Source organism: Nannobrachium achirus (genome assembly GCF_963921795.1).
Source record: "Nannobrachium achirus genome assembly, chromosome: 16".
Classification (NCBI taxonomy): domain Eukaryota; kingdom Metazoa; phylum Chordata; class Actinopteri; order Myctophiformes; family Myctophidae; genus Nannobrachium; species Nannobrachium achirus.
Window position 1 is genome coordinate 56,076,158 of NC_137823.1, and position 26,344 is coordinate 56,102,501.

The following is a 26,344-nucleotide window of genomic DNA, read 5'->3' on the forward strand; positions in this document are numbered from 1 at the left end:
AGGTGAGTGTTGGCCATCGCGACCACAAAAACAACAACAACAATAACAACAGCAGCGTTGTTGGCCAGCAGTGAGAAATACCAAAGTTATAAAAGCGTTAATCTCCTATATAACAAGGTTATGTAGGAATTTGATTTAAGAGTCTACTAGTGTCTATCCATCAAATAAATATAATGGGAAATGGGAAACCTCAGCCCTCTAGAGGTTAGGACCTGCCACTTCCGCCTTGATGTAGGCATTGAAACCCATTTATTTAAGATTTTGCCAACATCACCAACCATAAATCAAGCCATTAAATACACCACAATAAGGTTTTCATATTTAGTTGTCACATATAAAATGCTCAGGAATCACTGTGAGGTGTGATCAAGGCGATGAAGTTGGAAAAACAAACAAAACCCTTCCCTATGTGAATTATACAGTACAAATAACCCCAGTGTAATTTAATAATTTGTGAAATTCTGTATTTATTGGATTCATAATGGCTCAAACGGACAGGGACCAGCAGCAATGGATCATCCATGTGCTGTGGTGTGCCAATGTGGAACAACATTAATACTCTACATACAGACAGGCTGACTAATAGATCATTTGGTGCCTTAATCACAACCGACTGATCGCACGTTCAACACTGTTTATTAAAATGACACTGTTATTCTACTTCCAAATGATGCTTTTATCTGCTCTGAAGACGTTTGGGCTCGTTAAGGACTGTTGAGGGTTCGTTAAGCCCCTGTCAGGTCAATTAGCAATAAACTTGACCCGACATTGCCTCTTAATTCACTCCTGCCTGACGCTCCCTTCCGATCTGTGATATGATTGGCGGAGACAGATTGCCACTGCGTCCTTCACTTCCTATTAGAGACCGGGGGAACGGGGAGTTAATTAACACCATTTTGGAGGAGTATAGGCTGTGTACGCGTGGGCGGGGTACGCTGGCCCTAAGGGCGTGTTAAGCCAAAGATGCGAGAACGAGATGAAAGCGTAAATGATGCAGTAGAACATTGTGGAGAAGGATTTAGAGTTGCACATCACGCCGCAGCGTCACACAGCACTACACGAAAGCTGGGAGCACTTTATACTGTTCACCAGTGGAGTTGGGAGTTGAATTGAGCTTGGCAGCAGCAGCACCAGTTTACAAAGAATCCGCCTCTCATCAGGCTTGGTCTATGACCGCTCAACATGTCCAGGGAATGAGGATAAGTTTTAGGAAAACACATGGGCTTCTAGGCTCAGCTCAGTGCACGCCAACAAGGCACTAGAGCCACACACACAGATGCAGGGCAGCACATCCTCAATGACGCTGGCCACTTAAAATGCCTTTAACTCATTCGCAGCCATTTCACAACATGTCAATAATGTCTTCAATGCAGACTCTACAAAAAAGCTGTTTATTGTTTGCTTTTTGTTTTTTATCACATTAATAGCGACTACATCTGATGCCTACAATTGCTACCTACAGTATGGTAGCACCTGCTGAAACTGCTGAGGAGTGTGTTTGTATAATCCAATTCACACAAACACACAAGACAGGGGGGACTATGGGACACAGGGCAATATGGGAGGCCTATGTAATCACAACAATGAAAGGGGATGAAAGGGCACTGACACACACACACACACACACACAAGACACACGAATGGCAGCACTACAAGCACAAAGGCTTTAGGCTGTAATGGGGGGTGGTTGGTGGTGACAGCTACAGCATGGTCAGGGGGCGGTGGGGTTGACATGTCTAACCATGCCAGTGGTCTCACCTAGCACAGCTGTGGGCACCAGAGGATCGTTGGGCACTGTTGGAAGAAACAGGGTGAGGAACAGTCTAGGCAGTGTTTGTTCAACTGCGGGAAAACTAGGAAGATGGCTGAGAAATAGCCCAAGGATTCTGATATACTTCACCAATACTTCAACCTGGAAGGCAAATAGTCTGTAACAGCAACAGGACACAACCAGCTACCTCTGACACAACGTTAATTCCAAATACCAGATGCATAGGTCCTCTGTATGTAGTTTCAAAAGCCTAACATAAGTCTGATTTAAACTTATAGTCGTAAGACAGTGTATAAATTAAGCACTAGATGCTGTCTTACTGCAGTGTTGCTCACCAGAAATAACTTATTCTCAAGAGAAAAACTGTTATTTTTAAGCAGGCGACACCAACGTATACATTTGGCATTACAGGCCAGTAGAGAAGACAGTAAATGGAGAATAGAAATGAAAACTCTGTCCTAGAAAGTTTAGTCATTTTAAGATGTTAGAATAGAATAAATTAGATTCAGAATAGAATCATTGTTGTAGGTTAAAGTCAGAGTCTGGACTCAAGACATGCTGCATGCAGACATAAATGAATACATAAATGAATAAACTTAATCAAATCACAGAGTACAGTTTGCAAAATAAGAAAGTTGCAATATTTATGACTATTCCCCCCCCCCCCTTTCCTTCTCTATGAAGTGTGTATTATTCAACATAAGACAAAGGTTTGCCTTTACTGTAAACATACATAAAAAAGAAATTAAAATACGCAAAAGAAAACGTACATCTGTTTGTATTGTAGTTAGAGTGAGAGTCCATAAAGGTCACAGCCATGGGGTCCTCTCCATGGAGCGTGCTCTGGTCGGCGTAGCTACGATCCATGGCGTTCACCATGTGAGTCATCTCCTGACGCGTGGTTCCGATGGCATCTTTGCGCTTCTTTGCCAGTTTTCTGTCAGGAGCAAACAGACACACAGTTACACAAACAAATCAGTACACTACAGACGAGTGCATCACCAAGCCTGCAAACCACAGCCCTGTTCACCGTAGAAGAGGAGCCTTGTTTTGAATTGCCTACAAGCATTGGCTTGGGGGGCAAAACAAAAAACTTGACATACGGTGGAGTCTGCAGGCTACCTAAACCTATCCGGACAAAAAGAGGGAGAGAGGGGAGGGGGAGATAGAGAGAGAGAAGAGAGAGGGGGAGATGAAAGGATAGCCAACACTTGTGGACAGTGGGTTCAACCATAGGAGTAGGAGGATACACAGCAATTCCTCAATGTTAATTCAAACACTTGAATGAACCTTTTAGGTCCTATTCTGTGGGCGAACATTATTAGTCAAAAATGGCAGGTCTACTCCGGTCAACAAAGTATGACAGGGTTTAAGTGGATGATTCTGAGCATGTTCAAATGTAACCAAATGGACCCTACATTTTGTACATCCTCAGAGTTACAAATGGATAAATTACCACTGAGGATTCAACTGTGTAGCAACCAAAGAACGAATAGCAACCGATAGCCAAGAGTGCAGGGTGAAGTACCTATTATTACTAGTTATCATCCATGGTACCATAGAGCTGCTATTAGAAGAAAACCTCCACACGGTCAAATGGTTAGGAATGAAAACAGAACATTTGTTTTTGCTACTGCAACTTTTTAATTACTAAATTCCAGTAAAATGGTATGTATAATTGTGATTATGAGGTTTTCATCTCACTGTGATAATAGGGGGAAATCACAGAGAAAACCGAGATATAAAAGGGGACTCACTTTTGTTCGGCAGTTGACTAAACAGAACCATTTCCCGACTGTAGCAGCAGGTGTTACCAATGTATGAGAGGTATCATAGTGATAGGGCCTAGGATTATGGCATCATCACAGTCATATGTTGTGTAGGATTATGAGATATTGTTTGGGAGAAGAAGGGTATCTATCTATTGGAAGGGATAACCTGGATATTTGACGTTTCAACTATTGTGTATTGTCATATATTTTTCCTCAGAGGCAGTTGTCAAACTGTGGGAAATAATCTATCTTCTCCTTCCTCCATTAGCAACCAGCTTAAAGCAAAAGTACACTTTGGTAGTTTCGGTTGTGTATTTAACTTGCTATGAATGACGTTACTTCAAATATTGGCAAGACATCTTCAATAGTTGTTGTATTTTTTTAAGCCAAATTCCTGTTGATCCGCAGATCCCATCATTGAAGATATATCACCAATATTTGGAGTTGCATGATGGCAAGGTAACTAACAACACAACCCAAACCTCTACCAAAGTGTCATTTTGCTTTATTTAAGTAAGCATTCTACCTTAGCCGCAAATTGCAACACTACATTTTTTTTATAATCGGATGAATCTAGGGTTGCAATACCTCCCATAGGCAGCCAATGCATCAAAACTTTATTTTGCTATCTGATTGTATTAAACGACGTCAAACTCACCAATATTGCGGCTCTATGGAAAGCTTGGAATTTACTCTTGCTATCTGCAAAGTGTTTGTTTCTGAAAAATCCACCGTATAATTGTTATGATTTATTTTCTGTCAAGAAATCCGAGCAGACATGGTTTATTTTCTAAGTGTTGAACTTCGGAAGCGCTTGTCTTCTATAACGCCATGTCCTGCTGCCTCCTGCATAATGTGACATTTAGAACCAGGTGGTCACAGGACCGTTGAGGGATTTTCCACGAGCGCTTCCAAACTCCAGGACTTAGAAAAAATAATCACCTGAACCAAATTTCTTGGATAGAAAGTAACTCATAACATGTCTACTGTGGATTTTTCTGAAACAAACACTTTGCAGATAGAAAGAGTAAATTCCAAGCTTTCCATAGAGCCACAATATTGGTGAGTTTGAAGTCGTTTAATACAATCAGATAGCAAAAAACTGTTTTGATGCATTGGCTGCCTATGGGAGGTATTGCAACCCTAGATTCATCCGATTATAAAAAAAATCTAGTGTTGCAATTTGCGGCTAATTCTATATTAAAGCCAAAGGTTTCCATCAAGAATGCTACTAATGCGAGCAAGAGCATTCAATGAAGACCCCTTTTCATCCACAGTGTGACCAAGACCTCTGGTAGAAAAAATAAGACTAAAAACTTATCATGATGAACACTTTGAGAATGAGCAGTCAGGAAGTTCCCAGGAGAGATTTCTAGAGGACTTCAAACGTCAAGCATGACGGGCCATGCAGGAACTGTAAGCTGGATCCAGAGCCATAAATATACATCAGTTAGGTCAACATCTTTAATAGTGAATGATCATCACATCTGCTCAAAAGGAGCTGCTCGCCCCATGGCATTTCACATACCAAAGATTTATCTAAACTAAACTGGGTCTTGATGTATGAATTTGTCTTTATATTATAATCGCATTTTTAGATTGTTTTCCCCCTCCCTCTCTATCAAATGAATACTTCATGTATTGCATACTACATTTGCACCAAATTCCAATTATATACTGTACAGTATTATCCAAAATATTGCTATTCACACAAGCTTTACCCTAAGGTTTACACATAGGGAGGCAGTACTGTGTGATTTCACTGAGGATTTGTAGAGACAGTCCTTCTATTTAGATAGTTGCCAAACTGATCAAATATACAGCTCTGATATTTGTCCCAACAGACAAGAGCATGCTATGGTTTTGTTTTACCTCTTGACCCCCAAACACACCATCTTCACCTTTAAGACCACACACACGTGTGTGCGAGCGCACACACACACCCACACATGCACGCACACACACCCACACACGGTAGAAACACAGCTTCATCTACTGAATAGGTACGTATAGTACAGTGTGTGCATGTGTGTGTGTGTGCTGAACAGAGACCTGGGTAGAGAGGAAAATTGTCCACACCTCCACAGAAGAGCCATCTAAATCACTGATTCTCAACAGCGGGTTTGAGGACCAACAGGGGGCCTGAATGGATTCCATTTGTACAGTCTCAGAGTCAAATGAACACTGTGGATTAATTTACAGTGTTCCAGTGTACACTCTCTTTAGTGACAGACCTGTAAAAGGGTTCCATTTGGACCGCTGGTGGTCCCCGAACCCGACATTGAGTACCAGTGATCTAAACGAACTATCCCAACAAAAACCTGAAGCCACGTGCCCCCCCATACAGGAACCAGATCCACCAATAGGAGAGAGAGACACACCAAGCATGTACAGTACAGTAAGTCACCATGGTACCTGTGAGTTGATGGGCGGATGGATGATCACATGACTACATGCACACAAAGAGCTACAGATCACAAGTGCAGCATTCTTTTTTCAAATAACACGCTTCAGGCCCGGTTACTTCCCACTCTGGCCTGTTGGGGGTGCCGTGTTTTGCCTGCTGTGGCTCCCTAACGGCCAACTCCGGCCTTGTGTCGGGCGTCTGACTACTTCAGAGGAGCAACTTTGGAGCATGTAGAGGACACCAGGACCGTTGTCCATTCACTTTCAATTCAAAACACTTGAGCTGTTTAAAGAGACACTGACGTTCTTATTTATTCCTTCTTTCTCTCTCTCGCTTTTAACGATTTAATGGTAATTGTTCCTTAACCGGTTGGATAATAATCTGGCATGGCACAAACGTATGTCGATATTTTCAAGAAGCATTAAAGAAACGCTTGCAATGCACTTTTAAAGAAAGGAATCCTAAAACAGTTTGAAATGAAAGTGAATTAAACCCCAGCCCTGGCTAGGTGTCAATGAGGATGGCTTTGGCTGGTTGATTGGTTGATCAGAGTTGAAAATGTGTTTTGTCTTGAAAAAAGTATACTGCATCTTTAAAAAAAAAAAAAAGAAAAAGAAGAAGGAAAAAAAGAAAAAGAAAACAACTAGCCACTAATTCGCCCAATAAGATAACAGCAGCCGGGTGAGCTGATTGTTGATTGGTTTACTTACAGGTAATAAGAGTATGAATAGTAGGTCCTCCTGGGGTTGTGAGCCAATCAGAAGGCAAAGAATGAGACACAAGGGTCATGAATATGCAAATTGGGGACAGGCCTTGTCCTGTCCCGACCACGCAACAACAGAAACAGAAATAATTAAATTAAATCCTGATTTATTTCCATGGCTACAATTTGACGTTCATGCAGGGGGTTGTTATCATTAATATTATTGATATTATTATGATTATTACTTTATTATTATCAATATTAGCCATTTCTATATTATATTCAAGTTAAGTAAATACTACCATAACAAAAACTCATATAATATATGAGTTCATAAAAATAATATATGTATATGAATACATATACATATACATATACAACTATGATGATTTCTATTTGTAAAATAACAAAAAGCTTTCATTATATTAACTTTAAACATGCAAGCCTTTCGCTAACATTAGTATAACGTTCTTCAACTTGCAATTTTATTTGAGCTTTTGAATCAAATCCATGCATTTAAAGCTGCCTTTTAACTAGACGGCCCGATTCAGCAATTTAGCCACGATCGGCCAATCGTGTGTCATCGTCCCTATAGCCAGTAAAACATTCTCTGGCAACAGACACAACGCTGTCCCTTTAAGACAGCAGGCAGTTCACTTCCTGTAAAACAAGCATGATGTCATTCTGATGTCATCATGTCCCCACCATTTTAAAGATGCAGTATCGGTGTCTAAAGTTGTAAAAGTTCAATGAAAATGAAGATTGATCTCCCCAGAACACTTCACAGAAAACACAACTACTTCATGATGCGTGAACATGATTTAAAATGTAATATTGAAACTCTATATATCTATTCCAGAATGCTCTAGGCATCTAAATCCATTGTGACGGCTGAATTTAACAATTCCATTGAACAAAACAAATCATTGCGGTTAAAACTCAATCTATAAATAATGTAAAAAGAAAGAAAAACAAAACAAACATCAAATAAAAGTGTCGACCTAAATATATGTATTCATCAAGTCAGAAACTAAATCAAACTCTTATTAAAATTAATCACAAGTGTAACATTTTCTGCTTCTGCACATGCAGACAATTATATTTCATGACTGGATGCAATCTGGATCCTAAGTTAGACACAAGTTATTACGTTCTCATAAACCAGCCTCATAACTCACGGCAGTTTAATCAAACTCAGTATGTTCAAACAACTTCCATTTTAATTTGAAAAAATGTGATCTGATCAGAAAATCTAACTGGATATGTTGCCAACCAAAAAACTGCCTATCTGCATATACAGTAGGTTAATACGACTTCTGACTCGATGCTGAGAATGCCATGTGCAGGTTATAGATTAGAGTTAAGAGTCAACATCTTGGTCATACTATTCTTATTTTAGTGTAGATGTCGTCATTCTAGCTCACTTGATCGTTTACTGTAAAAGATGTCTGTAATCTCTAGGATCTATCTATCCTCCTGCCTGGGAACAGGAGACACGGAGGTGGGTACAAACTAGTAAACAGTAAAAACCGAAAGCAATCTATATTTTACACACACACACACACACACACACACACACACACACACACACACACACACACACACACACACACACACACACACACACACACACACACACACACACACATGTATCATCTTTAAAAATCATGTGTGCACCTGATCTGAGATGACCAGGTCATCTGAACTCCCTTAGAAATAAGAGATTACACAGGGGTGTCGCTCTCCATTCCGACATGTCGCCACTCCGAAATTGACTTCTTATTGTCGGAGTGGCGACACTTCCATAGAGGTTAAGTTTAGGGTAAGTGTTAGAGATAGGGTTAGAGTTAGACATGTCGGAAAGGAGACATGTCGGAGTGGCGGGGTGTAACCACTACACAGAGCGATGCCAATCATGCCAGTATTTATTTGGTAATATTTCCAACGCTATATGCTTTATACTATAGTGTCACAGGCTGGCCAATCTGGCTAGCCATCGTCACGAAAAGGGACCGCCCACTTTCAATGGCGTAGCCATCATTGACTCTGTCCAGAGAGATTGCAGGTTGGCTAAATGAGCCGTTTGACAGAGCAGAGCCATACGCGGAAACAGGGCAAAATGGCTTCTGTCACCGCTGTTAAATTAACTATGAAAAAAAGAAGAAAGCCATCATAATATAATTAAAAACGGGAGGGCTTTCCCTTTTTAGCTGACATTAAAATGAAGTGGTGCGCCATACTTTCACACTGAGAAACAGGCATGTTCCATTGTTTGGAATTCATTATAAGAGCTGGAATAAAACGTAGAGGTGTGTGGGGTCAGGGAAGGAACCAGTCAGTACGTGACAGTTGCCTTGTGACCGCAGGTCGCTGCCGTCAGGACTTAATGGGACTCTAATTAGGTGTAATTGACTGAGATTGACCGTGATTGGCTGTAATTGGGAGACGTCGGTCTTGGGTGCGCGGCGCTCTGACCGCCTTACGGTGACGTTCTTGTCATCGCGGTCCTGGAGAAACCTCCTACAACAGTACCACCTCAAATTCATCAACTGGGAATCGGTTGAGAAGTGGCTGGTTTTTTCCATTCATACTGTAGCTACTGTATGCCTACAGGAAATGTTGCGCAATCAATGTTTCAATGCACAATTGGCTCGTAACACAACGCTTGTAGTAGGGATGGGAAGATACGCGATATTATCATTTATCGTGATAAAAAACACTCACGATAATCGTATCGTGGAGATTTAACTTATCGAGATATTGTCCTCCGTCATGCAGTGGGATCAATTTACTTTTTATTTGCCGGGCTGCATATCTGGTACCACTTAAACCCTTGATACAGTCTTTTTTTCACTCTCAAATTTCTTTGCCAAAAAATAGCAGATCTACAAGCACACAACGCGTCGCATTGCAACGCGTTGTGAGCTTATAGATCTGCTACTTTTTGGAAAATGTTCCGCCCTAAGCTAATGGATTTTGATTATCGTGATATCGTATTGTTCATATCGTCCCAAAACTAGCATGTAGAGGTTTGCTTTTGCCGAATGTTTGGCAATTCTTGCCAAATGTTTGGCTATTTTCTCTAAATATTTTCCTATTATGGCATAATAATAATACCCAGTTATACCAGGAAGCTATAGGGGTTCATGTGGTTATTATGGGGTGTCAGCTGTCAATCACAGCGACAACAAAACATTTCTCCAGGTGATTTATCCCTTGATGAGACGAGTGCATGACACATGCTGGTGAGTGACTCAGGGGGCAATGAATTCATAATTACAGTCTTTCTAATGAGAGAACCTGGCGCTGATCACCGCCGTCTAATTGAAAGGTCGCGTAGGGAGGAACAATGGCTCTATTCATTATCATCACATAGTTGCCAACAGCACAACCACACACACACACACACACACACACACACACACACACACACACACACACACACACACACACACACACACACACACACACACACACACACACACACACACACACACACACACACACACACAGACATGTGCTAACATGAACAGACTTGAACATGAACACTCACACCGGCAGGAGTTGTGATAATTCATCTTGTCTAATTCATGCTACTCATGGAAATTCTAAGTGACGGTTGAACTATCAAAGAGTCCTCCTTTCATGCTGTTAATGTCCTATAGCGCTGCGCATCAACAATTTAAAATACATACACATATTTCAGTCAGTGAGTAAGTATAATGGATAACTAGAAGGGTGCTATTGGAAAATTGCAAGTGTGGTTGCCGTGACACAAGTCACACTTATGTCCCTTTATGCCCATATATGGAGAACGCTGATGTCATCAATATTAAGCCCATATCTTGGAATGCCCATATATGGACATACTGTGTCAGTTTCATGTGGTCTATGATGTCAGACATCTATGATGCCAGTCATCTCCATATTTGGGAAAAGTGGTATAACGTTTATTTCTGGAGACAATACCATCTTGAAATTCAGATATGGCATGTACCTATATTATGAGAACTCAGCATTAGTGCAAGATACTGACGATTTGAACAAATTGAATCAGTTTTCAAATCTAAATGTCAGACTGCCATTGTGTGTAGTCACTGTGACAAACAAAAGGTCACCAGGCCTGAGATTTAAAAAGAAATAAGACAGAATCGACAGCTGCAGAATGGAGCTATTTAAAACACCGATGCCATGTTGCCATTACTTTTAGTTTGAAGCCATTAAATGAAGTTTAGACCTGGATTGTAACCACATGAACCCTCTGGTGTCCCCATTCTGGGGCGAACATTCAGCAAAGATAGCAGACCTACTGGATAAGGTCAAATCTCCAGCTTGTAGATTTTGGATAGAGGAAAACAATGTGAGGGCCAAGAACCTGAGGGTAAACAAACCTGTAGGGTTTAAGTGGTTAAATGTTGGTTCACTGGAGGATTAGGCTAGATCTGGAGACAGAGCCTGTTCACCATATCTAAGGTCTCTTCAAATATTTACTCAAAAAATGTGATGTTGAGAAGAATAACTTCAACTCCTTAAATCCAACTATTTACCTGCCTACCATCCCTCTAGTTCAGGGGTCTTCAACAGGGGGTCCGGGACCCCTAGGGGGTCCTCAGAGTTACTACAGGGTTAGGGCCAAAGCTTTGTGTGATAGGATAATTATTTTCAAATTAACAACTTGAACCCTCACATCCCTAATCTGAGGAGAACTTTAGCCAAAAATAGCAGATCTACAAGCTCTGTAGATCAGCTATTTTCAGCAAATAGGTTTTGTGTAGAGGTAAAAGAGAGCAGACCAAGTACATAGTGAAAGTTTACAAAATATAGACGATTGAAGTGGCTAAATATCTGAAAAAACATTAACACGAATACAACATTCGAATCCAACATTTGACAGTGCTGTCAAACAAGTCGATTAAAATCTGCATAACGCAATTATACCTGCTTAGGTATATATTGTATATATCGTATATATATATATATATACGGTATAGGTCCCTGCTTCATCTCTCTCTCAGTTAATGGGTCCCTGGCCTGAAAACGTTGAAGACCCCTGCTCTAGTTTAATATGACACTAACAACACTAGTCCCACAATTCACTGGGACATCGGGGGAAAGGGGAGTTCGTCCCAGAGAGAGAGAGAGAGAGAGAGAGAGAGAGAGAGAGAGAGAGAGAGAGAGAGAGAGAGAGAGAGAGAGAGAGAGAGAGAGAGAGAGAGAGAGAGAGGGGCAATTGCAGGCAATGCAGGTGTGGTAAGTGGCCACATGGTGGAGCCCTGTGCCAGTGTAAAACGTCTCTGTTATGCCTATGCATGTACACACATTACAGTACCAAGACCAACTCCAGCATGCCAGCGAGGCAAACTAATTGACTCGTCAGAACGGTTGCGTTGGTTCATCCGTCTAAAAGATCTGTGTATGTCATCACAAAAATCTCATGCCCAGATAAATCCCTGTTGCTACTGCTACAAGTGAGCAAGTCATCACCAGATTGCCACTGATCAGATCAGAAAGTAAAAACAAAACATAAAGTGTATCTAATTGTGGTAATGCTTATAAATTAACACAGCGTTTGCCATGCCGTGCCTTCAACATGAAAATATTTAACTAAAAACCTCAAGAAGTGAATAAGTAGGTTCTGAAGGGAGATCAACATTTATGGTGGATGGATGGTGAAGCTACATTACTACAGCACCGAACACACAACAAGAACATGACTTTGGGTGTGCAATGTGTTTCATTGTTTAGTTTTGTTGTGTATGAATGCGTTGGCACTCGGGCGGGCGATACAAGCTTTTACCGGGGCAGTGGGCACCGGGGGCAAATCACTCACCTCTTTTTAACCAGCAGGATGGCTACCAACACCAGCAAAATAAAGACCAGTACTCCGGCACTGATGCCAGCGATCTTCACCACCCGGTCAGTCTGTTTGGCAGGGTCTGGAATGACCTCTGGCTCCTCTGTAGCACCTGGTAAAAATAAAATAAAAAAACATGAGTCATTATTGTCATGATGATAACAGAATTAATTTGAGCCCAGCAGATATATACATATCTGGAGCCCAGCAGATATATACATATCTGTGGCACCCAGAAAACGAAAAACTGATTAAAAAATGTCATCGGTCCTGTGATTTTGCTCACTGCCACAGTCGTAATCACTCGCTATCGGCAGCCACTTGGCAGTAGTATTTTGTGCGCGGTCGGCTTGGCTGGGAGATAAAGCGGCCACGAATGGAAATAAAACATTCCTACAAATCCAGCGTTATCATTCTTTCAACGTTCACTCTTCCGTAGGCCTAAACCGTTAATATCAAAGCTACATGGGCGATAAGCATAGAGAGGTTATTTAAGGGGGCTTCAGTTGAAAATTGCTACAACAAATCACAGATAAGTGGTGTCTCAGCAGGGTGTCCAAATCCTACTCATGCAGAGAGTGTGAAAAGCTGGGAAATGTGCAAGGTAATTGTTGTAAAGTGTCGTTTGTCACTTGTAATCTATACCTTCATTGTATTACTGATTTCTTTTCCCTGAGAGCTGTTGTTTGCTTGAACATTGGAAGCAGAAGAAAAGGGTCTTTCTGGCCGTGCACTTGAGCTATCCGTAGTGTACACTACAGTGTCAGTGTTAAAGCTCACCTGCTAGAAGCCAGGAGTGTGCACTCAAAAAGAGAATAATAATAATAATATGTCCCTGGCACAGTTTACTTGACCGCGCCATTAATCCAATCCCTGAGGCTATGCGTGTATAAAAACAGCTGCAAGCTAATTAATGTGTGTAATGGATGTGTATAAACCAGCCTGTGCAATAGGTTGGAAGTTTACCAGGCATTCTTGTATGAGCCGAATCCTTCAATATCCAACAAACTAGCATCTCTAGTGTAACCATCATCTGGCATAATCAATATTTTTTTTTAAAGGGAACATTTGTAAATGTAATGTACATATAATTTTGGGGGTCCTTCACATGAAAAAGTTTGAGAACCACTGACATAGTAGTCTCTCAAGAACAGACTAATTGAGCTCCAGTTAAGTGAAAAGGACCTTTTCTTTGACAATGGCTAGCCAGCTGGCTGACATAGAAACATAGGTTTTTCAAAAAACCTTAGAAGGATTAATGCTGCAGCAGAAGTTCAACATTACATCACAACAACAACGGTGACAAATAGTAAAGAAAACCCCCATCAGTGAGTGGTTTTTCTTTACTGCCTCTCGCTCCAAGGACGAGCCGTAGCAGTGCAGTACAGTATAGGACTATTATCTGCACTGCTGACTGGGTCATTGGCTGTCAGCTTGCCCTCTGTCAAGGAGCTGCATGGGACCAGGGTGAAGAAAAGGCCAGGGAAGACCGTTCCATTGTCCCTGCCCGCCCAGGCAGCCATCTGTTTCAGAGAGCCCTCTCTCTCCCTCTTGGGGGGGGGCGGTCCCGGTCCATTTAGGACCAACTCTACCTCAGCAGCTTCTCCCCAGGAGCACTCACCCTACTCAACCAGCCCTAAAGCTCCCAGACAGGGGCGTCACACCACCAAATTCTGGGCCCCGGGTACAAGGATTCACTGCAGGCCCACCATGAAGGTTCTTCATAGGGGAGGGGTTTTAACCCACTTAGACTGCGAACGCATTATTAAGCATTATTTTGTGGTTTAACTATTGAAAAATAGCCAATATACAAGCTCAAAGCATGGCACAGAGTGCCTGCTGCGAGTTTGAAGATCTGCTATTTTTGAAAAATCTAGAAAATTTGTCTTTCAATAGTCTTTGAATATTTCAAGTTTTATTTTTGAAAAACCTATGTTTCTATGTCAGTGGTGCTCAAACCTTTTCACGTGAAGGACCCCCAAAATGATATCTATTCAGCCGCAGACCCCCCCATCTCAAAATATTTAGTTCCAGGGACACCCCAGAAGCAAAATCTGAGTTACAAATGTTTGCTTAAAAAATACATACATTCAAAGTTTGCACATTTTCATGACTTTTCAAAAATAGCAGAAATACAAGCTCTCAGCGCGGCATTTGGTGCCGCGCTATGAGCTTGTATATCTGCTATTTTTCAATGGCTAAAGTATAAAATAATTAAGGCCCCTCCACCTTGGGCTCTAGTTACTCAGTCCCACTACCCCCCCCCCCCCCCCACCCACCCTTGTGACACCCCTGCTCACATCCCCAGAGGATTCCTCTGCACGCCTCCATTGGACCGACTGGGAACATGGCACTGCCACACAGACATCATCATTAGGCTAACATGCCCTTTGACGATTTCCAACGGGCATTTAAATAATCGTGGCACTACTTTACAACGTCAGCTCCCACCAGCATGGCATGATGCCTCTCCATCGCCTCCCTCCAGAATTATGTTGGTGTTTTTTGGAGAATTTTCATACTTTTTAGCTAATTATTTTTCGATATGCCAATTCCTGAATTCCCCACACACTCGTGTGAGTGTGTAATCTTGTCAGTGCTTTTTTTTTCAACCCGCCTACTGGTTCACCTGCAGGGGCGTCAATTGGGTATGGCAGGGGTATGCAGCAGAGCTGCCATACCCTGAGTCCAGGGGGGGGAAATAAAAGTTACTTTTAATAATATAAACCATGAATGTCTCTTTGAGTATCTGTGATGGTTATTATGTTGTTATATCACAGTAAAATAACTACAAATGCAAAATTTAACAAAATGGTCATTTTAACAAGTAGAATAATTATATTCTCCACACTTTTATTCTCCCCATCCTGACAAAATGGTAAATTCCCAGGTTCTGTTGGTCAGCTGCACAGGTGCAATTCATGTGGCACGTTTACTAACATGCTAAGTTTAGCTGCACTTGAACAACAATTCCAGACTGACATGTCCAGCCCAAGAAACCGTAGAAACCTGTGTAAAAAACGTTTCAGACATTGTGAAAATAGCCGATCTACATGCTCACAACGCCTCGCAGCGCGAGGCGTTGTGAGCTTGTAGATCTGCTATTTTCACAATAGAACCGTGTTGTACAAAATGTAATGCCTCTTTTCCATGAGGACTCCCATCTTTGCCATACCCTAGCTTTTGCTGAACTGACGCCACTGTTCACCTGCCAGCGAGGAGTTTCACCAGGAGGACATGGCGTGGGCGAGGGAACACCCTACTCCCCCAGTCCAACGTCACCCTGCTGACAGGCACCCTGCCACCCTGCCTAACCCGTAGGAGTTAAGTGGTGCAGCGACAGATCGCCCTCCCCGTCAAGTCTCTCCCTCCCACGGGGCACGACGGGCCAAGCATGAGGCACCGTGGAGGATTCCAGCCCACCACAGTCCCTGTGATCGGTGGACTTGGAACTTGACCCCTGCACTACCCGAGGGCTGGAGTTTAAGAATTATGACAGTTATGGATTATCTCCAAAGGCATCAAATTACGGGTAATGATCAATAAATGGACAGCCAAGTTATCTCTAGGGCTGTCACAATTATTACATAATCGTCTAATCGCAAATATTTGACATAATCGCAAATATTTGACATAATCGCAAATATTTTGTCATAATCGTCACAATTGTGAATGTTGAAAAATGTTCATACATTTACAAACATTTTCAAAAATAGTGGAAATAGATCTACAAGCTCACAACGCGTCGCATCGCAACACATTATGAGCTTGTAGATCGGCAATTTCCACTATCAATGTTATTTTTTTAAGTAGAAAGTTATCACATATGTCAGTAATTTCTTTGTATATTTAACCCATTTAGGCCTAGAATTAGAAGGATTCAAAAGACACTTATAGAATCGGGTCAAAATTCTAATGTTCACGACGACTTTTCAAAAATAGCAGATCTACGAGCTCGCAGCGCGGCACTCGGTGCTTATTTTACTCGCGCTTATTTTATTAAAATAATAAAATAATGATACACAAAATGTGTACCCGTTCTAAATGGGTTAAGTTATGTGTCATATCTGCCATGTGCCACTTCAAAGCCTAAAAGCCGAACATAAATGTAATTATCAACGACAAAAACACAATTAAATCGTTAATCGCAATTATTTGAGTGACAATTAATCGTCATGTAAAATGTCATAATCGTGACAGCCCAAGTTATCTCTGCTCTGACACCGCTCCCGTTAAAAATTCCCCTTCGAGATCCCATACGTTTTATGTTTTGCGTTTTGTCAGGCACAGATTTTTGACGATGAAAACCTCACGGTTTACCGGGAAGTTTGACATAAATATCCAATCAGCTGTGCATGCTGCTACGGTTGAATAAATAACTAACGGCACAGGAGGACACCGTGAGGTTTAACTCCATGTTAAATTCTCCGGTGAAAGAAAATCTATAGCTATTTGAGCCACAGCAGACTAATAACGGCTTGTAAATGAAAGGGGTTGAAACTATCCATAACTTAACAGTAGCTTGTCTAAAAAAATGCGCTTAGCTAGCACGACAACGGAGAATATACAGTACAGTACAGAGGCTGGAGGAGTCATCCTGGCAAGGGTTCAGGGAGTTCTACTGTATCGTTGTTGTCGGGTGGAAACCTTGTATGTCCAAAACCGTTCGTTTTGTATTTATCATTTTAAAATGATTTAAACTAGTGAAAACAGACGATTTACAAGCACACAACACCTCGCAACGCGAGGCATTGTGTGCTTGTAGACCTGCTGTTTTCAATAGTTTTGTGCGACAGCCTTGTATGATGAAGCAGGGCTTTACTTTGTGAAAAAAAACATTGAAATTTGAAACTTGGAGATACGAGGTTTCTGCCTGACGGTATGAGCAGTGTGCATCTTACACAATAAAACCCCCAGTGATGATTTAACTCTGAGTGTAAAAATAGAACCAAATGGCTAAGGGTCCATTTGGTTCCTTTCGTACGCTCTCTGGGTTACAAATGGATAAATCAACACTGATCATTTTACTGTGAGTGTGTGATGTCTGACACAGAGGCATCTGTTTTCGCTGCCCTAAACTCTATCCTCACAGATCTAATCTCATAAGAGCATAGAAGAGTTCATTCTGTGCAACACCAACACCATTAGAATGTATTATCGTAATCCAAACAGAAAAACACACAACCACTCATGATGTAACACTATCTATCAGAATAATCTGTCTCCTCTAATGCTAAATACAAGATAATCGCAATCTCTCTACATCTGCTATTTTTGAAAAATCATGACAATTTAAATTTTGACCCGATGTTGACCCGATTCTATAAGTGTCTTTTGTTTTGAATCCTTCTAAGGTTTTTTTGAAAAAACCTATGTTTCTATGTCAGTGGTTCTCAAACTTTTTCACGTGAAGGACCCCCAAAATGATATGTATTTGGCCACGGACCCCCATCTCAAAATATTTAGTTCCCAGGGACCACCCAGAAGCAAATTTTGAGTTACAAATGTTCGCTTTAAAAACACATAAAGTATATTCATGATGTATTTGGCCACGGACCACCATCTCAAAATATTTAGTTCCAGGGACCACCCAGAAGCAAAATTTGAGTTACAAACGTTCGCTTTAAAAATACATATATTCAAAGATTTGCACACATTTTCACGACTTTCTCAAAAAATAGCAGATCTACAAGCTCGCAGCGCGGCACTGTAGCATGTATATCTGCTATTTTTCAATAGTTAAAGCATTCAATAATTCTAGGCCTAAATGGCTCAAAGCTGCCGTTCTAAACTCAATGAAACAGTGGTGCTTCTTATGACTACAGGACCAGACTAAAGGCAAAGCCTGCATACTTCATTATGTAAAAGCAGTGCAAGGCTATCCTGACTTTCTAGCATTCATGGGCCACCGCGCTAATCCTATTCCAAGTCTCCCAGACATCCTTTGCCTATCAAAAATCCACTGCCGTTCCATTTTGGAGAATTCACTTTTCGGACTGCATTCTAAAGCAGATCAAATAAATGTGGAAAAGCAAACGTGTTATTATTCATTAAAGATTATTATCACACTGTGTGGAAGTCTACTCTTAGAGAGCTTGAGTAATAGTATAGGCTAGAGGCAGATATTTGGCCCATGTGCATCGCATAGACAATAATAATATGTGCAAAAAGCTAGACATACTATTATCATTGTTATTATTATATAAGGCTAGTCATATACGCTGTAAAAAAGCGGTTATTATTTTGCTTAAAACTGACTTCCTTCAACAGTGTGTTTTTCACATCCGACTTTTTGCATGAGCCCTCTACAAGCTCATAACGTGTTACGGCGCGCCGCGTTGTGACTCGTGGAGCTTGTCGATTTGCCATTTTGGGTTTGCGACGACATTAAATCAGGCTTTAATGTTGAAAGAAATGTGTTTTGTCTGGTGGCAGCGGCGGCATGTTTTTTATTATGCTTGTGTGTTTGCAAGAGAACCAAATCATGTATTCCAGTTGCACAAAGTTATTACACTGCTGTCAGACAAGGGAAATGTTTGACTTTACATGGAGATGACAAAAACAAAACAAAACAGTATACACAGAGGAGCCTGACCTCCTCCACTTACAACCCTATAATATACAGGCTTTAAAAAACAATCATTGAAGTAACTTCAATGACCGGGGTCTCCCAGGGGTCTGCACTCGGCCCCCCTCTTTTTCCCCCTCTAACCAAATATCTTGGCCGAAAAAAATGATGACCTGCTAAATGTTCCCCTTATTATGACAAGCCCAGAATAGGGAGGCCAGCCAGGGGTTCATGTTGGTTAATGACTGGAGCAGCCCTTAATGTCTATTAAGCCATTTAGGCCTAGAATTATTGAATGCTTTAACCAGTGAAAAATAGCAGATATACAAGCTCACAGCGCTTGAGCTTGTAGATCTGCTATTTTTGAAAAAATCATGAAAATGTGTAGTAACATTTGTAACTCAAATATTTGCTCCTGGGGGGGTCCCTGATACAAAATATTTAGAGATGGGGGTCGGCAGCCAAATACATATAATTCTAGGGGTCCTTGACATGAAAAGGTTTGAGAACCACTGACGTAGAAACATGTGTTTTTTTCAAAAAACCTTAGAAGGATTTAGAAGTCACTTATAGAATCTGGTCAAAATTGGGTTAAAATTCAAATGTCCTTTTTAGCTAAAGCATAAAATGATACGCAATAAATGTGTACCCGTTCTAACTGGGTTAAAAAATTATCCAGGTCAGTACAAACACACTAGACGCTTCCCCCGAGGCATTCGCAGGGCTACTATGATGCAAATGACCTAATAAGACCGCCAGGCTCTTAAACCCACTATACTGCCACCAAAGACGCGGCTGACCCCGGCTGACCCTCTATCCATTAATGCATCCTCCGCTTCGATTAGAGGAAATCCCCTCCAGGCTCTGTTAGCTTCAACTCACAGGCCCACATCTCCCGAGGCTTCACTCGGGCCGACATCCCAACAACATCTCCTGGGGCTTAGAAAAACACACAGACACACAGTCTTTCCTACTGGCTGGCTACAGTAAGTGCCCCACCTGCTCCAATAACCACAGACTTCCAGTGCATCTCCAAGCTCTGTGATTAGATGGGGAAATCCAAAGCAGGTGTACAACTATACCGGTGGTTCTCAACCTTTTCAGGCCGCGACCCCAAAATAACCATATTTTCCTTAAATTGTCACTTTAGACATGTGCAGATACCCTCTATACACTTAAACTTTATGTTGGTTTGTTTACACTGTTGAGTGAGAAAACTATGTTGCACATTAAGTTAATCATCTGGGGACCCACCAAAATAATTTGGGGACTCCACTGGGGGTCCTCCTGACCCACAGGTTGAGAACCAGTGAACTATACCACCGTTTACTCTGGTTTGGGATCAACCAAAAGATCCATCTCACGAGCAACGTGAACGTCAGACCGTGCAACATTTACTACCAGCTAACAGCCGAGGTTGGTACAAATATACAGTAAATACTAATACTAAGGGAGTAACCTTGCTTACGACAACTGAAAATAAATCAACATCCAGATATAGCAATGCTTTGTTTTGCGATTCTGTGGGAATTCTGCATTATCAGACCAAAATACAGTGGACATTATAAATGGGCTGTGACCCGTTCACCATTCTATGGTTATCTCCAACCATCCTACATGTGTATTAACAGCCAAATGGCCAAAAGGATAATGGTTCCAAATGAGAGCATCTTGGTAGTGCCCTCGAGTTCATCCGTTGATTTTTTATAAAGCCCTCACTCTGTGTGTGTGTGTGTGTGTGTGTGTGTGTGTGTGTGTGTGTGTGTGTGTGTGTGTGTGTGTGTGTGTGTGTGTGTGTGTGTGTGTGTGTGTGTGTGTCGCTGTCTAGGGATTACACTCCGACCTCCTAAAGTCAGCCTGATAATCTACTAGCATATGGCAGCTAGTAAAAACATGACATTTAGACAGCCCCCGCACACATACTGTCTCCCTGGACTGCACAGTGTGCACCATGTACACACAGACACATACAATCTCTATGATGCATAATACAGAAATTAATTTGTCTCTGTAACATGAACACACACACACACACACGTGCGTGCATGTGTATTCACACGCACGCGAAGAGAGATGAGGCGGTGATTTGAATATTAAAATAATTCTGTCACCAGATGATCTGTGACCAGGGGCGTCAATTGGGTATGGCAGGGGTATGCAGCTGCCATACCCTGGGTCCAGGGGGGAGAATAAAAGTGACTTTTAAATTTAAATCCATGAATGTCTCTTTGTCTATCTGTGTTGGTTATTGTGTTGTTAAATTACAGTAAAATAACTACTAACGCAACATTTAACAAAATGGTCACTTTAACAAGGTATTATAATTATATTCTCCCCATCTTGATAAAATGGTATATTCCCAAGTTCCACAGGTCAGCTGCACAGGTGCAATGCATTATTGTTAATTGTGGCACGTTTACTAACATGCCAAGTTTAGCTGCACTTGAACAACCATTCCAGGCTGCCATATCCAGCCAAAGAAGCCGTAGAAACAGGGAAAAAAATTAAATGTACTTCTTAAAATAAATGTATCATGCCTGTTGCTAAGGTATGGCAACATGACTGGTGTGGTGTCTTGCACGCGCGAAGGCTCGCGTACAAGACACCAGTCATGTTGCCATACCTTAGCTTTTTCTAAACTGATGCCACTGTGACAGACATTCTAAGGACAGGATTAATGACCAGCCATCAGGGACCCAGCAGGAAAACACACATTCATTAGACACTCGTCACATAAGATAAAAGTGCGGACATGAAAGGTGTGTCAACTATTTTTGTATCTAACCCTAACCCTTTTTAAATCTTGGCAGTTTAATTGTGACTCTGCATGAGTGGCAAAAGGTTTAAAAAAAAAAAAAGGATCTGAAATGTGTGATTCAGAACAGACCAGGGGGGATTTATTTCCTCACCTTTAATAGCCAGCCTGAGGCACTGCGTCTTCGTTTCCTGGGTTGGAAGAGACAATTTACAGTTTAGGCATTTAGCAAACACTCTTATCCTGTCAACAAACGCCGGGGTAAACGGCCACATAAGTAAAGTGCAAAGAGAAAACTGTAGTGTTTCAGAGAAACTAGGATACAAGGTAAACATCAAACCTAGCATCTGTCTAAATAACATTCAGAGAGAGAGAGAGAGAGAGAGAGAGAGAGAGAGAGGGAAGCACTTGGGAAGCAAAGGTTGATGATCCCCAGCTCCCCTAGTGTTACTGTCGAGGTGTCCTTGAGCAAGACACTTAACCCCCAATTGCTCCCGGCAAGCAGGTTGGTGCCAAGCATGCATGGTTCCCTCTAGCTCTGGTCCAGGGCGTCAGACGCTCTGACAGGCGGTTGATTCAATGACTAGACCGGGATTTCTCAGTCCCTCAACTCGAGTCAAAATAAACAAAACTACTTCGCTTCTCACCTAACCAAAGGTAGCTTTGCGTTGTTGAAAGTCTATTCTCCGTGGTGGAAACCTCTCCCCACCCACTCTGTAAAATACATTATTACTATGAAATAAAACGAATCCAACTCGACCGCTGCTTGTTTCCGGGTTGTGTCTGCGGTGGCTGCTGGGTGGCTCAAGGTGGTTGTGTTTTATTTCATGACAAAAATAATGTATTTTACAGAGTGGGTGGGGTGCTGAGAGGTTTCCCACCGCGGAGAATAGACTTTCAACAACGCAAAACTACCTTTGGTTAGGTGAGTAGTGAAGCAGTTTTGTTTATTTTGACTGAAGTTGAGCTCTCGTAGGGGCTGAGAAATGCTGGTCTAGTCTTTTAGTCAGCCGCCTGTCAGAGCGTCTCTGGACCAGAGCTAGGTTTCCTCCACCGTTGGTGAGTGAATGCGTGTGTGTGAATGGGTGACAGTGACGATATACTGTCTTTTTTACCCCGTCAGTGGAAACAGGTTGTGCTGTATTCTCAAATTGTTTTTTTTACCTCTTAACAGTTTTACTGCCAGATGTTGTTATTTATTTATTGGGTTTTGTGCCAGCAAAAGCACCTTACCTTTGCGACGTTATAGAGCAGTAGAGGGCAGCCTCATGCAAGAATTAATGTGAAATGGCCGCGGTAGGCTACCGTCCGTCAAGACACCTCAATCGCTACAGAGCAATAGACCCAGAGAAAATAACAAGGAAGAGTGTTGTTACTCCATTGATGCTAACGTCCAGTGGGTTTTTGAGAGCACTTTTACGGGAGCTGTCTCTACGGTGCACACCCGCGCGACCCCTCATCAGTTTACAGACATCAAAACAAGGTACAAAAGAACGAGCCAAAGAACGTACAATTGGCATCGCGCCGCCGGGAAAAATGGGGCGAACGGGAACGTCCAAAGCGGTAAAAGAGTTAAGAACTTAATTGAACATGTTTGATGAATGTTAGAGATCGTACTGATCAATGTGCTGCATTTTTCAGAATAAATCAAATTAGTTTCAGAGTGTGTGCATTCTTGATTAACGAGGCTAACACTGAGGATTTTAACTGCGTGTACTAACTAACATCTAAGCAGCTTCTGTGTAGCTTTAGTGTGTTTAGTATACATTATGCACCGCACACATGCATAATAATTCATATTTACCCGCTCCGTGCTGCTGACAGCCTGCAGGTAGATGTTGTAGTTCTTCCTGGGAGCCAACGGAGGATTCCAGAATCCCTGGAGGAAAGGCGGGTCGGATGTTCAATTTACCGGCATTTGCAATTCTGATCAAACGGTGAACATGAGGCATGAGAGTGTGTGGACTGTATAATAATGTATACCCGGATCCGTGTTAACCGTCAAAGACCTGGAACGTGCCCGAGTCGCGTTAAGATTTGAACCACTTTAACCATTATTTTATGCTTTAACTATTGAAAAATAGCAGATATACAAGCTCACAGCGTGGCACCGAGTGCCGCGCTGCAAGCTTATAGATCTGCTATTTTTGAAAAATCTTGAAAATGTGTGCAAGTCTTTGAATATCTTTGACCCGATCTTTGACCCCACTTCTAAATCCTTCCTCTAAATCAGCTGTTCTCAGACTTTTTCATGTCAAGGACCCCCAAAATTACAGGTATTTGTGGCCACGGACCCCCCCCCCCATCTCAAAATATGTTGTTCCAGGGACCACCCAGAACCAAAATATTTGAATTACAAATGTTTGCTTTTACATAGATATATTCAAAGACTTCCAAAAACAAATCATGATTTTTCAAAAATAGCAGATCTACAAGCTCGCAGCGCGGCACTCGGTGCCGCGCTGTGAGCTTGTATATCTGCTATTTTTCAATATTTAAAGCATTCGATAATTCTAGGCCTTAAATGGGTTAAAACAAGGATGGAAATAAAACGTTACCAGACATGGCAGCTGTTGTGTCGACTTCCTTCAATTTGACTGTAAACGCTGGAACAAATCAATGACCTTCAGCTACGAGTCAAACTGAGCTTGGCGTTTTTCCCCCCGTGTTTACTCTTAATGGGCTTGTGTTACACAGTCCAATGCGTTTAATTATTATAATTTTCTATTTGATTTACTCTCTTCTAAGAAGACTATACGGTACAAACTGTCTGTCCTTTCCAGTTCACGTGGCATTTGTCATATCCAATCTCTTGTGTATCGTACTGACTTTAGCCTATGTTGTTTGAGAACTTATTATTCTTTATATCAGGGGGTCCGGGAACCATAGCCTAGGGGTCCTCAGAGTAAATAGAGGGGTCCTCCAAATTTGTGTGATAGAAACTTTCCTTTTTTTTATTAACTACTTGAAGTGTCCATATTCGGAAGAACTTTAGCCAAAAACAGCAGATGTAGATCGGCTATTTTCGGCAAAAAGCTTTGGTACAGACGGGGAAAAGAGCAGACTGAGTACAATGTGTAAGGTCAAGTTTTTTAAGTATTGATGGTTCAAGTGTATAAATATCTGAAAACACAAATTGACATGAATCCAAAATACACTGACGATTGTGCTGTCAAACAACGAAACCATATGGAATCTATGAACAGGTTGTGGGGGTCCCTGCTTCATCTCTCTCTCAACTAAGGGGTCCTTGGCCTGAAAACGTTGAAGAGCCCTGCTTTATATTTCTTGCTCTTCTCTACAATTCACCAACTCATGGCCAGCTCAAATTCCTCGCGGTTACCTGGTAAGTCCTGTTGTCTCCCACGGTGAAAGGAAGAGGCTCAGGCAAGTTACTGGGAGCGAGCTGGGCAGCGTAGTAATACGGAGTTCCGCCACTGGAGGCGCTGTGGTAGGACACCGGGACCTGAGAGGATTGGATAAACAGCGCGTTTGTTATTCCTGTGTTACGTTTGTTCGTGGACACAGGTAGGCCATTAACCACCGTCACTGTGATGAATAATACAAAAAATAAAAAAATGTAAAATACTCGCGGGTATATATTTAGCATTACAAGTGTATGAAAGATGCCTCATTCATATAGGTTGATACCTTTATTCACTGTGTGGAAGCTCAGACAAATCACAGAACAAAGAATTATGTTTTGCGTTATCGTTGCATAATATTTGTGTTCTGTGTGAATGTATATACATGATACAAACAGACGTTCAAAAACAAATATATTCTGGTGAATTAATCTCCCTCCAGGGTGTAAAGGAGCTTAAGATTCAGGCCTGTTTAGTTTACATGGTCCCAAGAAACATTCTAAAAACATGTGTTATAAAGTATAAAGTATATATATTTTTTACAAATGCATGCTTGGCAACTGAAATGATAAATCCTTCATTAGTTTAGTTATAAGTACTTGGTTAGTTTACATCAGTGGTTCTCAAACTGTGGTACCCATGGGCCCCCCTCCAGTGGTACTCTGGATTTCCCAAAAATAAGAAAAAATACACAAGTGGAGTGAAATATTTATATACTACAGGTAGTTCTTCTGACCAAGCAATTGATTGAAATAGGCTCTCCAGCCATGCTGAAATTAGCATGATGGCACACCTAGCCGTTAATAGAGGATTTGAGAACGGATTAATCACAATAGAAATATCATCAGTTTGCGTGGGAAGTATGTAGTAGCTAAATCTGTCCGATCTGTCATCAAATTATTGGCTTAGAAATGCAACAAAAACAAACAAAAAAATCTCCATGATTTCAATGAATAAATGTGCCTCCTGTGTTAACTGTGCATAGCTGAATAGGATGGGGTAGGTCTAGGCACCTGTATTTTAACATCAGTTATTATGGTGGTACTTGGAGAGACATATTTTCTGAGGTGGTACTTGGCGTAAAAAGGTTGAGAACCACTGGTTTACATAATACAGAAGTTGCCACAGCTACGAGAGGGTGGAAAATCA

General features: G+C 41.5%; 1 protein-coding gene across 1 annotated transcript in view; it reads right to left on the minus strand.

Annotated features, from left to right (window-relative positions):
• Positions 1-26,344, minus strand: part of ptprk (protein tyrosine phosphatase receptor type K) — a 182,390-nt gene that overhangs the window by 27,530 nt on the left and 128,516 nt on the right. The window contains exons 16-20 of the mRNA XM_080745394.1: positions 25,174-25,296; positions 23,635-23,709; positions 21,985-22,021; positions 12,484-12,619; positions 2,542-2,708 (exon numbers count right to left, since the gene is read on the minus strand). Coding sequence (XP_080601520.1) covers positions 2,542-2,708; positions 12,484-12,619; positions 21,985-22,021; positions 23,635-23,709; positions 25,174-25,296 — 538 coding nt within the window. The remainder of the gene's footprint in view (positions 1-2,541; positions 2,709-12,483; positions 12,620-21,984; positions 22,022-23,634; positions 23,710-25,173; positions 25,297-26,344) is intronic.